The following is a 15,564-nucleotide window of genomic DNA, read 5'->3' on the forward strand; positions in this document are numbered from 1 at the left end:
CTTCTATTTCACCTGAACTCTGCCTTCCCCAGAGACCTGAGCCCTGTCTGAGGACAGACCTGTGAGCTTCCACCACCCATGAGTCTACATTTACCCTGGAGCATGAAGGAAAATTTGCATGTGGGGGAGCTTTGTCCTTATAAGTGCTGAGGAACTGAGGTGGGAGCCATTGTATTTTTTGAAGTGCTTATGTGTTTGTTTATTTTTCTTGAAATTATTATACATGTATTTATGGTATGGGTGGGAACTTGGTGAGCTACATGGCATAATGTGGCCCCAGCTTTCTGAGCCCAGATCTACCTTCCTTCAACCCCTGTGTTCTGTGCTGACTGGGACCCAGCCCAACTCACCCACATAAACTCAGGCTCTGGGTCTTGCTTCTACAGTTCGGATCCCAGCATAAATCCTGGTTCTTTCCCTGGACCCTCTCCTGTGATGTGGTTCTCGTGACACCTGAGAGCTTGTTACTTGGTATATTGTTGTTACATGAGTTCCAGGCCTGCCTTGTGTTTTCCATCCTGCCATACAAGACACAGCACATCAGAACCCACAGAGACTCTGCAGAAAATGGTGCCCAGTGCGTTACTGAGGACCCTGATTCTCAATATCTGGGAAAGATAAAAATCTTAAATGCCTCCATTCCATGGTCATTCCTGTTCATTTAAAGTGTACAAAAGTTCAACATATATTCACTTGTCACCCACATTGTATAGATTTTATTCCTTCATTTAATCCACCAAGCTTATCAAATATCAAAAAATAAAATCGATTACAATGGTTAACATGAAAGCAGTAATAACATCCTATTGCAAAACTTTTAAAAATAAAATTTCCCTTGCTGTGCACCTGTCTGTGGGCATGAGAGCCAGTCCATGTCTGTGGCATCACTCTCTGGATGACTGCCCACCACAGAGAGAGAGGCCAAGGGCCAGGCTGGACGCTGTGCTGTGCCTGCCCCTGTCTGCTCCATGTCAGTCCCAAGGACAGCTCCATGTCAGTCCCAAGGAGGGACAGCCCTTCAAGAGTCCTGAATGAATGACAAGACAGGAGCTGCTGGTGGGCAATTTGGGGATGATTCTTCAGGTCCTGTTGACTCCTACATTGTGTTGGAGTTTTATCAAAATGTTGAAAGACCTGGTGAAAGATGATGAAAAACAAACACTCTGAAGTGATAAATCAAGTATTAGAACCAGAATAAGATACGACACAGATTCTGGAATTATCAGAGAGGAGATTTGAAATAACTCTGTGTGTGTGCATCTATGTTTAATTTTTATTCAAACCTTCAGCTGACTCTCCAGAGTCCTAGTGGCCCAGCTCTGTGTGTCCAGGAGAACTTGTCAGGAAGCTCTGCCTCATGGAGAAGCAGCGCAGCCTCTCAGTGGAGTAAGGGACAAGGACAAAGACCTGCATCTTGCTCGTTTCTGTTCTAACGTGCTCAGGAGGGAAGTTGCAGTGAGAAGAAGTGACTGATTCAGAACGTCACTCAGGAACCCAGACTCCACTGGTGTAAGACCCCAGATCTACAGCTTGTGGACAGACATTTACAGAAAACAGAAGGTGAGGGAATGGTGAATTTCAGGTGGAATGATTTTAGCTGCTGTAAAGACACTAAACATGAGGTCTCACTAGTAACACAATTCAAGTGCATGACACAGGATGTGAACCACGAATGCAGTGTTGTAGAGCAGATCTCTAGACCTTGTTCATCCTACATAACTGCAACTTTCCTCCTGTAGAACGTTAAGTTTGTTAGCCAGGCTGTGAGGCTGTATGTTATAACTGTGTACACTTCCTTGGGCATAATCTGTCATATGGCCCTGACTTATATCAAAAGCTAAAAAGTGTGTGTTATCTGCTATTTCAGGATAAATGAGAAAAACAGGTGTGTGTGTGGACTGGAGCCTGACACACTGAGTCCGTGTCACCTCTGTCTCTGTCTCTCCACACCCATCCACCCATACACACAAACACTCACCATTGGTCTTTTGAAAATCTACCCAGAACTGTCCATTTGATTGATCCTGATAACTCCTTCTCATAGAATAAAATGTGAACCTCACAGTCCTGTTCTGTAGTAAGTCACAGTGTGTAGGAAGAATGTCCCATAGTACAAAGTGACAGGATGGCCCTGTGTGTTTGAGAATCAGTGCATCACAGCCTGTTTCTTTGAATCATAATTGTCCTGCAGGCCTCATGCGCATGCTGGTTTCTAACTTGGAATGAGTGTTGTGTTTTATGGATAGACCTAGCTTAAAAAAAATATTTTAAGATAATTATAGCATTGAAAATTCATTAAGTAAGACTCACACACCACTGAAAAGAGAAAATATCTTCATGAAAAAAAATGGTCTTAGATGGGATGTCAGAAAAGTGGTAAAAGTACTAGCTGAGAAAATTTTAAATGTCCTTTAAATAAATCAAACAATATTAAAAACTATTATTATGTCATTAATACAAACAATTAATATTACTTGCATTTTTAGTGAAACCCTAAGCAAAAATTAATGATGATGATAATAATAATAATAAACAATAATAGTAAATCACCAAACACCAATGTGATGAGAAACCAGCAGAAACATGAAATGAGGAGATAATCTCTTTATATATGTGGAACCATTGTTATAGAAGAAAGAGAGATAAAGAAAATTGTCAAGATGAATAAAGAGCTGAGATTTAAGAATAGACCTATTAGGCAGAGAAGAAAGGGGGCATATGGATCATGAATAATGTTAGAGATAAATCGGTGATACACCACACCTTCTCAAAATGTGCCTGTAATTGGATGAAGTTTAAGTAGACTGAAAGGTAAAAGAAAAGGCAAAATGGGTTTTCATTACAAAAATTGCATGCCTTTAGCAATATTTGCTGTGCAACGGTGTAAGTACATGAATACAAGATGGTTGGGAGTGCAGGACCAGAAATCAACAATAAAAATACCTGCCAGAGCAATGCAGATATAAAAAATTAGATGTTAGACAAAGGCTTTATTGAAGTTCAATTCTGCGTGAAGATAACACTACAAGCTACACGTTTTTGATACGTGGTAACAAACCAGTCACCATGTCACACTTTGTTCACGGTCTTCCTACCAGACTTTCTAACACAGGATAATGCAGTTCAACTTCAAATGTAACAGTTTCTTGAGGAAATTAGTAAATGTTAACTAAAATACTCTGAATCACCTCAGATTTCCCCTTTAAATACAAAAGTGAGTGTGACACTGGTTGATTTGCTGTTTGTATATTACGAAGTCAGCCCTTGGAAGTTCACATCTGATCTGTGTGATAATTTTGAGACTGTCACTGTAAGTAAAGGAAAACCGCATGTAATCATTTAAAAAGGTTTCCATTAATAATCATGCTCAGTTGAAACATAGAGACACACTATTCTGTCCTGTGTCCAGGTTCCAAATTAGAAAACTGAGCTCATTTGCTAATGTGATTTAGTAATTTTCCCCTAAAAGTGTTCTCAGAGGAACATGTCTATCTCCATCCTGCTTCCGATCTGTTCCCAAACTTTAGGGCTCTTATATTTAGCTGTATATGTGTCCTGTGGTCATTGAGTCACAGGGCTTGATTGTTTGGACCACACTACTCAGCCCATTCCCTGACTGATGTCTGACCCCAGCCTCCCATGGGCTTGTCCCTCTCAGTGCTCTGCAGCTGGTGGCGCTGTCTGCATGTCCTCTGACATAAGGTGTGTGAGCTGTGAGAGGTGTCCTGGGGTCAGCAGCTGCTCTGTCCTCACAGATAATCTGTGCTTTCAAGAAAGCTGCTTGCCTTCTGTAGTTTGTCTTTCTGCTCTGTTGATTTTTTCTTTTGATGTGCAGAAGCTTTTGTAAATGATATAATCCCATTTGTATGTTTTTTCTTTTGTTCCTTGTGCTTTTCAGATCTTATTCGCAAAGTCTTTGCCTAGACATCTGACAAGGTATTAATATATAGAATACATAAGGTTCTCAAAGCCAAAAGAGAAAAAAAAAAAAACAGATAATCAAACAGAAATATGTGCAATGGAGATGAGTAGACAGTAGACATTTTTCAAAAGAAGATACTGAAATGGCTAACAGATAAATGAAAAAAATGTTCAGCATCAGTAATCATTAGGAAAATGCAAATCAAAAACACGTTGAGATATAATCTCAACCCAGATAGACTGGCCATTATTGAAGAGACCGTGAATAACAAATGCTGGTGAGGATGTGGAGAAATCAGAAAATTTCTACTCTGCTGGTAGGACTGTAAATTAGTAAAGCCATTATGGAGATTTCTCAACAAACTACAGATAGAAGTGTCATATGATCCAGCAATGCTACTACTGGATTTACATCCAAAGGAATGGAAATCCTGTCAAAGGGACAACTGCACTCCCATGTTAATCACAGCTCTATTTCCAATAGTCAAAATATGGAGCCAACCTAAATGTCCCTCGACAGACTACAGGGTAAAGAAAATGTGGTTTATATACACAGTAGAATACTACTCATTAATAAAAACAAAATGAAATTCTGCCATTTGAATCAACATGGATGAGTCTGGAGAAAATCATATTAAGTGAAATAAGCCAAAGAAAGACAGAGAAATACTGCATATTCTCAATCATAACTGCATGCTAAGAAAAGAAAGAAAGAAAGAAAGAAAGAAAGAAAGAAAGAAAGAAAGAAAGAAAGAAAGAAAGAAAGAAAGAAAGAAAGAAAGAAAGAAAGAAAGAAAGAAAGAAAGAAAGAAAGAAGAAAGAAAGAAGAGAGAGAGAGAGAGAGAGAGAAAGAAAGAAAGAAAGACGGAAGGACGGAAGGAAGGAAGGAAGGAAGGAAGGAAAGAAGAAAGAAAGAAAGAGAAAAAAGAAAGAGAAAGAAAGAAAGAGAGAGAGAAATAAATAAAGAAAGAGAGGAGAAAAAAGAAAAGAAAGAAAGAATTCAAGAAAGAAAGAAAGGAGAAAAAGGAAAGAAAGAAAGAGAAAGAGAAAGAAAGAAAATGTGGTTTATATACACAATAGAATATTACTCATTAATAAAAACAAAATGAAATTCTGCCATTAGAAGCCACATGGAAGAGTCTGGAGAAAATCATATTAAGTGAAATAAGCAATAGAAAGACAAAGAAATATTGCATATTCTCAATCATAACTGCATGTTAAGAAAAAAGAAAAGAAAGAAAGAAAGAAAGAAAGAAAGAAAGAAAAAAAGAAAGAATGAAAGAAAGAGAAAAGAAAGAAAGAAAGAAAAGAAAAGAAAGAAAGAAAGAAGGAAAGAAGGATGAAAGGAAGGAAGAAAGGAAGAAAGAAAAGACCACAACAATACGTTGAACGTTCAGAAGGAGGGAACAAACCTAAGGACACTCGAGACGGGGGAAGGGAGGGAGGGTGGATGGGAGCGACAAGGCGGGTCAAGGGCATAAAGAAAAATTGAGATTTTCTATAATGAGTATGCTAATAATAAAAACTAAAAATAAATAAATAAAAAGTAAATATAGCTGCATGATGGCTGCAGATGATTTCAAATTAATATTAGCTAAGTGTTTATATTAATCAGCTGTACATGGTATAGACGAATAGTTTCCAATCTTAAGTCAGCGCTTGCCTTGACACTTTACAAGCACTGCAAGGTTCTTTTTCACCACGTGTAACCAGTCAACAAGACAATCCTGGGAATTCTCTAAAGGTGGAACATGGTCATGAAACAAGCCTCAAAGACACTTTGGACATTTCCTGGTGGATTTTCTTCAGCTTCCATTCATGAGGGGATTTTAATATGTTTTATTTATTGTTTTACTATTTTTTTTCAATGTCTTGAAGTAATTTATTGGAAAAATGTTAGAGCTCTTTCAGTTGATAAAATGATGCTTTATTTTGTGTTTACAACCTGTATTATGAAAACATTTACATCAAGTGAGCTTGTCAAAATTCTAAACACAAGAGCACACACACACACATATACACAAGGAAAATACGCTTTTGGAAGACTACATGACAAATAGACACTTTGCAAACAAAGTGTTGACATTCTTCAGAGAAATGGTAAAAACTATCCAAAATTTCACATCAAGGAACAAAAGACACCACACAGCCAAAGCAATCCAGAGAAAGAAAAAATAATAATAAAGCTGGAGGCGTTACACTACCTGACTTTAAATTCCACTACAAATCCATAGTAAGAGAAACAGTATGGAACCGGCATAAAAACAGACACTAAAACCAATGCAACGGAACAGAGAACCCAGAAAACAAACCACATACTTACAGCCAGCTGGTCTTTGACAAAGGCACCAAGAGCACACATCAGTGAAAAGACTGACTCTTCAATATATGGTGCTGGAGATACTGGAAAACCATCTATAACAAAATAAAACTAGACCTGTATCTTCCACCATATTTGAAAATCAACTCAAAATGGATTAAAGACTTAAATGTAAGACCTGATACCTTACAACTTCTAAAATAAAACACAGGTGAAACACTCCAGGAATTAGGACTGGGGAAAAACTTTATGGAAATACCTCAAAAGCACAGGTGACAAAAGAAAAAAAATAAACAAATAGTGTTATATCAAACTAAAAACTTTCTACACAGCAAAGGAAACAATTAACCAAACAAAAAGACAACCTGCAGAGTGGGAGGAAATATTTGTAAACTATGCATCCACCGTGGGATTATTATACAGAATATACAAGGAACCCAGAAAATGTTGCCATAGGAAAAACTATAATGAACCAGATTAAAAATTGAGCAAAGGGGCCTAGTAGACATTTCTCAAAGATGATATACAAATGGCCATCAGACACATTAAATAATTCTCAACATCACTAAACGTCAGGGCAATACAAATCAAAACCACACTTATATATCATATGATTCAGATAGACTGGCCATTATGCAGAATACAGAGTAAGAGATGCTGGACAGGATCCTGAGAAAGTGAAACCCTCCTACACTGTTGGTGAGACTGTAAATCAGTGTAGCTATTATGGAAAACAGCATGGAAGTTTCTCAAACCATGACAGATAGATCTGCCATATGATCCAGGAATCCCACTGCTGGGTACATAACCATAGGCAAGGAAATCATCATGTTGAAGGGAAACTTGCACTCCCATGTTTAACGCAGCTCTATTTACAGTAGCCAAGATTAGGACCCAACTTACATGCCAATTGGTGGGTGTCTGGATAAGTAAACTTTGGTATCTGTACACAATGTAATACTACTTTGCCAATAAAATAAATAACAAAAGTCTGCCATTTGCAGCAATATGGATGAACTTGGGGAAAATTATGTTAAGTGAGATAAGCTGGGCACAGAAAGTGAAATACCACATGTCTTCACTGATAAGTGGGAGCTAAAAATAAAACAGAAAAAGAAATAAAGATACAATGATGACAATAACTTGTAGAAATTTCAAAATGGGAGACCGTACGTAGGCCACCAGAGTGTGAAATGAGGAGGGGGGATGGGTTTAGCATGGAATTGATAAAGAACCCCAAAATATATCACACTGTACAATGTTGAATATATTATTTATTCTGATATGAGCTTGTATATTGTACACAGATATGGATATTCAAAGCCATACCCCTCAGATATTTACAAAAAAAATTCAGTAAAAACAATAAAAAGAATATAATAAATTTACTTTTAAGAAAAATATGAAAGAAAAAAATTTACATTGTAGAATAATAAAATTATAAATATTAATCTAGGAAAACGGGAGACAATTATTATTTTCCATTTATGCTGATCAGTGCTCAAAAGTTCTCAATAAAATCATGTTCAGTGTTAGATCCTTCGATCACTGAAGAAAGATAGTCTGGGAACTAAGGTTTAAAATGCACTAAAACAAATTTCTATTCTTGAAAATAGCAAATCAAGTTGAATGGATGGGCTTGATGTTATGCAGGTCACCACCAGTAGGAAATAGAGATCCTTCCCTTGAAACTTCTTGAGAAGCCACATGTTGACCTGGGGCACTAAGAGTGGGGCATTATCTTCCTGTTTCAACCTCCACTGCTGGTGGATACCCCTGAGAGGTTTAACTTATCTACACATCAGGGCGGTAGCGACCTGCGGGACTCAAAGTTCCCACTACAGCGAAGGAAGTTGCGCATCACCTGAGAGCTGTTTCAGGTAAAGATGGATCTTGTCCATACAGAAATATCCAATGCAATTGCTGCTAACATTTGTCTTGGCCTGGGGGACATGAAAGGAAACAACAAAAATCCAGTCCAGCGTGTCCTTATATTTCTCTTTTCTTAGTTGGTTCCACACAGGTCCACTCAGTCCACTCTGCCACAAAGGCCAGACTGACTCCTCTTTGTCTCGGTGCATAGGTGCCATCTTAGCCTGAAAGACATGGGGCAGTTACCATCCCTGATAGAGAAACTCTCTTTTATCAGCTGCTCCACAGTCATAAGTATCCCCTTTAAGAAGACAACAAACATAGACTCAAATTACGTGGAACCACTTCTGTGCCCTAGTGGAAGGATTGTGAAGGCATAAATAAAACTTTGCATTTAGTCACAGCAAATGTGGTGAAAGGAATTAATCCTGCTTCAACACTCTTATTCCCAGACCCCTGTGTTGTAGCTACTGGGCTAAAGCGTCCTATAGTGCAGATTGATTTGGACCATATGCTGGACACTAGATTACAGTGAAACGCCTGTGATGGAATTAATTTAGAGCTCAGAGTTTCTTCTGGAAGACGATGTCGTAAAACATCCTCAGTCACATCAATTTGGTTTTATTTTCTGAGACTTGAATTGGCCCTTCCATTGTTCTATTAGTCTTTCTGCTTCTGGAAATATCTAAATGATAGATGACAACTTTAGCCCATGAGTGTGTTCCCATGGCCTCACGTCCTATGACTCAACAACAACTAGTGTCCTTGGTCTTAGACAACATCCTGCAGGATCTCATATAAGATCCAGACATTCAGCACCAAGGACATTGGTCATGAGAAAAGGACTTTGCCAACAAAGGCAAATCCTCATACTCGAGAAGACTAACTACCATAAACAAATATAAAGCTACAAGTGTAGGTGAAGGGCACATGGTATTCTCTGTCTTATTACTGCAACATATGTATAAGCCTAAAGTTACTTCAAAATGCATTTAAAAATTAAGAAAAATATGAATGAACAGGTAAATAATGCCAATAAAAAATTAGATGAGAAAATTCTAATGAGGACAATTTTCTGGCTCTCATGTGTGAATGTGACATGAAGCAATCAATTTATTACCAAGAGGATTAGTGTTAGTCCCATGTTGATGGATGGTGTCGTATTTGTCACCGTCATCTCAGGTACTCAGTGTGAGGAGCTAGGCCAGTCATGGAGGGAGCATCCCCAAACTTCATCTTGTATTCTCAGGAAAGCCTGGTATAAACAGAGAAGGCACAAAGGTTGGTACAGAAATATCGATAGTTATATAAAGATCAATGACCTCATTCCCTGGACCCACTGACTTAGTAGGACATGTTTTCCTCTCATGAGGTGCTGATACTCTCACATGTCAATGCATTTGGTTGGACTTTAACATTATAATTGACCTGAAAAGTTGTGTCATAGATTGTTAGAAAATTCCCTGAGAAATTACAACATTAATTTTCAGGAAGATGTGGAAAAATATCAGGATGTGATGGAGTTGCTAAGTATAAATGCCAGAAAATAACTAACTAAAGAGGTTATTTCAAGAAGATAAGTGCCCAGGGAGGACCAAAGCTACAAAGGCTTCCAAAGTGTCGAGTAGACGGAGACCAAAGAAGAGCCATCAGATTTGTCATCTCAGAATGTTAATCCTATCAGTGAGAGCACAGAGTGGAATTGCTGGTGTGGACAAAAATTAGAGCAAGTCCAAGAGAGAGTGAAACATGTTATACCTGAAGACATTCGGGATACTCACACTTTCAGTTTGTGTGTGAGGACCCAGAGGTACAGTCCTCCTAAATGGAGGGTTTTTTTTTTAAGACGAATACCAAACGTGTGTTGTTAATGAAATCACTCAGGATATGGCCACGTATAGGACTGCATAAGTGACAGTGGCACCCAGGGGTCACTGTGGACCACACAGTCCATGTGATCATTCTGATTTACTCAGAATCTTTTCCATCCACCACAGTTTGGGATGGGGAAGCTCAAGTTTGAGGTCAGTGTTTTACTCTATGAAGAAAAGAAGAAAACGAGGACACAGATGTTGAAAAAACCTTCCAAAATTCACAATGTCCTGTTCATGACAAATTTGTTAGTATAGGACCTAGATTTAATATTTACACTTTTTTGTGTTTAGCAATATGCCTGTGCAATAAAGTTAATTGGTACTTTTAGAGAGTGCCAGTGAGTGTGTATATACTGTCAGAAAGGCATTATTTTAAAACAGTATTAAAAATTACACTCACTTTAAAAAGTCACATTTTAATATATGTGCTACAGTATCATCTATTCAATAAAAGAAGACAATAATGTATCTACTTTTCTGCAAAAACAGTTTTTTGATTCAATAGGATTATCTGACATTTTCCAGAAGGGTTTGTTTAGTCAAATGAATATAAAATTTAACTGGCTCATGTAGAAATTGGAAATCTTGGCTGTTCTACATAATGGTTGGGTGGGGCCTGCCTGGCATATAGCAGAGTCTCAAACACATATTATTACTTTTATAGAGGAACATAGTGCAGTGCAGATGTAATAATGATTTATTGCCTCATGTCTGATAGTCTTTGTTCATGTTGTTATAATTTAAAATAAAATAATCACAACTTCTGTTCTGTAAAATGAGTTTACTCAAAACAGTCTTTGAGACACTGCTTCTTTGTGTTTCACTTCCCCTGCCATATGTGAAGAAAAGTTAAGAAAATCTAAAAGAAAAGATGTATGCTTGGTTAAAATACACATTTTCTGCCCTTTGTCCAACTTCTTAAATAGAATGCTTAGATCCTTTGCATTTAGTATATTTTCTTTGTTTTAATAAAAGCTTTTCAGAGTTTTAGATTAGTCTTTTAGCCCTTCCTCAGCTCTGTTCCATAACACTGGAACTCACAGATATTTGATTTCATACATGTGCTCTGCTCACTGGAGACAAACTTTATATTGAGGGTGACCTGGACCACCAACGCATCACTGTGCAAACACAGCATCTCAGAGATTTGCCTACCAGTGTGTCCTGCAGGTGGTGGAGCCATCTGTACATTATAAGGCATAAGGTACGTGAGTTGTTCTAGGTGTTGTGGGGTCATTAGCCCCCTGTGCCTCCAACTTGCTGCAGGATTGACCTGCAGTAGTGCCTGAATTACATGGTTCTGCATGTGAGAGACACATGGGCTCAGCAGCACAGTGAGGAAGCTGCAGGTGACCCACTTCAGGTGACCTGTCCAGGGTGTCCATGGATGGAATGACACATACGATGCACATTAGGAGACAATGTGGGGTTGGATGTTTGAAGATCAAATCTATTCGAGACCCTGAGGGGAAGAGGTAGTCTGTCTGAGTGAAGGTGTCCATGAAGGGACAAAAGCTTCTTCTCTGAGGCCAAAGAGTGTGAGCTTGGGACACAGAGCGACTGGACTATGCAGCTGTTTTTCTATGAGTGAAATTAGCTCCACAAAAGAGAAAGGAGGAGAATCTTCAGGATGGTCTGTTTCTAGAGAATGAAACATGAGTTACAGGAACTCAGGAAGGAAATGACCCTAGTGAATCTTTTTTGGTAATAGTTAATGTATATGTATATTTATATACTATTGGTTATGAATATTCATGAGATACATAGCTGATTGTCACCCCTAGTGCCCAAGACGTGAAGTGCAGATTCGTGCTGGCAGCATGTGCATTGCCACATCTCATCTGCAAAATGACCACATCAGATGCACCTTCATTACCCGGTGAGGGTGTGAGGAATTAAAGACACAAGTAACAAGACATAAAACGTCTCAGGGGACAGCTGAGAACTTGGAGAGTGGATGATTCCGTTCAACCCAACAGGAAGCACAGGCCCCTCTGCACCTGCCCAAGGGAATCAGCCTTGAACTTGGTGGGTCCTGAGCGCCCCCTGCTGGTCCCGTGTGTCCCTGTAGGGAGGTTCTTGTCTGGGCTCCCACTGACGTCCCCTCACTGTGTCTCTCGCACAGTAATACGTGGCCGTGTCCTCAGCTCTCGCATTTTCAGTTTGCAGATACAATGTGTTCTTGGTGTTTTCCCTGGAGATGGTGAATCGGCCCTTCACGGAGTCTGCGTAGTATGTGCTACCACCACTCCCGCTAATGGTTGAGACCCACTCCAGCCCCTTCCCTGGAGCCTGGCGGACCCAGCTCATGGCATAGTCATCAAAGGTGAATCCAGAGGCGACACAGGTGAGTCTCAGAGACCCCCCAGGCTTCACCAAGCCTCCCCCGGACTCCACCAGCTGCACCTCACACTGGACACCTGCAAACACAGAGACACCCTGGTCAAAAAACTCTCACACGAATCCACTATTTCTCCCACCCATAACCACACACATTCCCAATGTCTGTATTTCGCCTTAATATGACCTTTTAATACAGCAAGAAGGAAAACGCAGCTCAGTCCAAACTCCATGGTGACTCGTCTGTGTTCAGTCCTGATCACCGAGTTGGAGCACCTGGGGATCTGGGGCTGGTTCTTGTCTCCCAGAGCTGCAGGGTCAGGGCTGGGCTGCTTTACATCAGCAGAGGGAGGCCCTATTTGCATGTCCTCCTGCTACATAGCAGGCTCTGTGGTGGGAGCCTATGAAGAGGGCAGAGTCCAGAGCAGATGTGAGGGCTCCAGGGGAGTTTGGTGGCAATAACTATATTTGAGGCAATGTTTTTTTATTATATGACTGTACCTTTTACACACACCTATAATCCAACTTACGTTATTTTTGCACAGAAACAAAGTATTTGATTCACTTATGAATGGTAATTCTTTATATAGACGTACAGGTATAAACAAAACCTTCAAAAAATTATACACTGTATCCAGGAGTTCATGTACGGTCAGAGGGAGCCTCAGTGTCTGGGTCTGTGCTCCACACCACGGATCCAACCCCAGGACAGAGCTGGGCCTTCCTAGTGACATTTGCCTAGTTAGTTTCTCCTTCCTGTAATAACACTTTGTGATTTTCCTGTGTTCTGTCTTTTATTCACATCATACTTAGAGAACCAGAGTTCATGCAGATGCAATTTAAAGGATCTCTGAAATTATAAGTTTCAGTATTTCTCTATCTCTCTTTCTGTATTGACACCTGGTTTTATTTGTAACCATCATAAGGAGCTATAATAGACAGAACAAACTGCACATTTTTAAAGTGTGCACTTGATGAGTGCTGACATACATGTGCACCTGCACAGTCACCACCACAATGGAAATAGTGTAAAAGTATTTAATCCCGAAGCATTTCCTGTTGTTCTTCTGATTTCTTCGTCCCACTGCTTACTTCCTCTCACCCTATGTCCAGGCAACTCGTGAACTTCTTTATGTTACTTCACAGTATTTTTTTCTCATCTAGAATTTAAGTCAATGGAATATGCAGTCGCTGCATTTAATTCCTTGTTATACTTCCTCGAGATCTTGGTCCGAGATGCAATCTTTTTCTTGTGTGAATCAGACACTCATGGCTTTTACTACGGAATAGTAATCCAATGTGTGAAAATGCTTCCTTTTCTCAGTTTACCTGTTGAGGGGAATTTGTATCATGCTCAGATTTTGGATATTATAAAGTAAGCTGCTCTTAGATTACAAATGTAGACACTGAGTAAAACTGCTTTTTCTTATTCTTTCAACAAACACAACAATAATAGCAAGTGCATTGGATAAGTGGCAGATTAGCACATTTTCTTAAACAAATCAAAGAGCAAAGTTAACAAGACAAACAGCAAACCTGAAATCTGGAGAGAGTAGTTTTCAGGGAAAACAGGACCAAACCTTAGCTCACCTGGGTCAGAGATCACTAGATGGCAAACACACTAGAATAAAGATGAAACTAGAAACATTTCATGAATTTCCAAATGCCCAGTGTGCTAAAGCATCACAGTGTGAATCTCCCAGGATGCACATATCTGCAGGGTCCTACCTTCTTTCTGGCTTCTCCAGGGTTGGGGAGAATCACTCAGCTCCCGCCTCCTGGGGTGGTGCTCAAGGGGGAGAGGAGCAGCCCCCTGCCTAGTGCTCCAGCACCTCTTCCAGATCCTCCACACAAGTTATCAATGTGCACGGGAGGCAGCAAAGCCAATATTTACGCTTTACATTTTGAGAAACTGCTGAACAGTTCTTCAAAGTGGATATACAATTTTATGTTCTCACCAGCATTTTATGAACAAACCAATTGCTCCATATCTTCATCAATATCTCTTATTATTACTCACTTTTATCATATTCATACAACATGGCACAAAACAGAAACTTATAACATAAAAGAACCTGAATACTGAACACTGCATGTGATTAATTCCACTTATAAAAGTTATCTTGGATAGGCATACATGGAGACAGAAATTAGGTTAGTGGTCACCTGGACCGGCATAAGCCGGGGGAAGGGAGGACTGGAAAGTGACCCTGAAGAGACTTGTTCATTTTGGGATATTCAAAGAATCTAAAATTAAATTCTGTTGGTGGTTGCACAAATACTGTTAATTATTTTGTGAGTAACATATACTGAAGTCTTCTAAACTGTACACTTTTATAGGTAGATATTATCATAAGTAAAATATATTTCAATAAGTTGTAAAAAATCTATCCACAATTTTCATATATTAATACAGTTATACAATTGTATATAGTTTATAACCCCCATGAAACACAGTTTTGTGAAATAAACAGCAAACATATTGGGATGTTAGTAATTTAAATATATGAGGGCATGAGAAACTGCGTGGTATTTTGATATAGTCCCATTCATTTATTTTCTCATTTGTTGTTTGTTCTTTCAGGCTCATGTCCATAGAGTCTGTGCACACACCTAGTTCCTGAATTGTTTCACGTATATTTTGCCTTAGTAATTTTTCAGTTTCAGGTCTTATACTTGTCTTTAATTTACTTTGAGTTGATTTTAGTATATGGTGTGAGGTACATACCTAGTTTCATTGTTCTGCATATGGACATCCAGTTTTCCCTACATCACTTGTTGAAGAGGAAGTCTTGTCCCCAGTGTAGATTTTTGTTGCTTTTGTCCAATCTCAAATGGCTGTCAGACTGAGGGGTGATTTCTGTATTCTCAATTCTGTTCCACTGGCCTGAGTGTCTATAGTCAGTAACAATAGTTTCTATAGTCAGTAATAATATATTTCTTTTTTTTTTTTTTTTTTTTTTTTTTTTTGGTCTTTTTTGTGACCGGCACTCAGCCAGTGAGTGCACCGGTCATTCCTATGTAGGATCCGAACCCGCGGCGGGAGCGTCGCCGCGCTCCCAGCGCAGCACTCTACCGAGTGCGCCACGGGCTCGGCCCAGTAATAATATATTTCAAAATAGCAAGGAGAGTACATTTCAAATGTCTTCCCACATAAATAATAAGTTGATGTGATGGATATATTGACCAGCTTGACCTTGTAAATCTACACAACTATTCCAGTTCTTGAGAAAGGCA

At 39.2% G+C, this 15,564-nt stretch overlaps 1 gene segment (V, D, J or C); it reads right to left on the reverse strand.

The window, feature by feature from the left end:
- Window positions 1–12,000: 12,000 nt before the first annotated feature.
- Window positions 12,001–12,599, reverse strand: LOC134372851 (immunoglobulin heavy variable 3-23-like). The segment is given in 2 exon segments: window positions 12,001–12,407; window positions 12,515–12,599. Coding segments are annotated over 2 exon segments (453 nt in total).
- Between the last annotated feature and the right edge of the window lie 2,965 nt (window positions 12,600–15,564).

Source organism: Cynocephalus volans, chromosome 3 (genome assembly GCF_027409185.1).
Source record: "Cynocephalus volans isolate mCynVol1 chromosome 3, mCynVol1.pri, whole genome shotgun sequence".
In the NCBI taxonomy this organism is placed as follows: domain Eukaryota; kingdom Metazoa; phylum Chordata; class Mammalia; order Dermoptera; family Cynocephalidae; genus Cynocephalus; species Cynocephalus volans.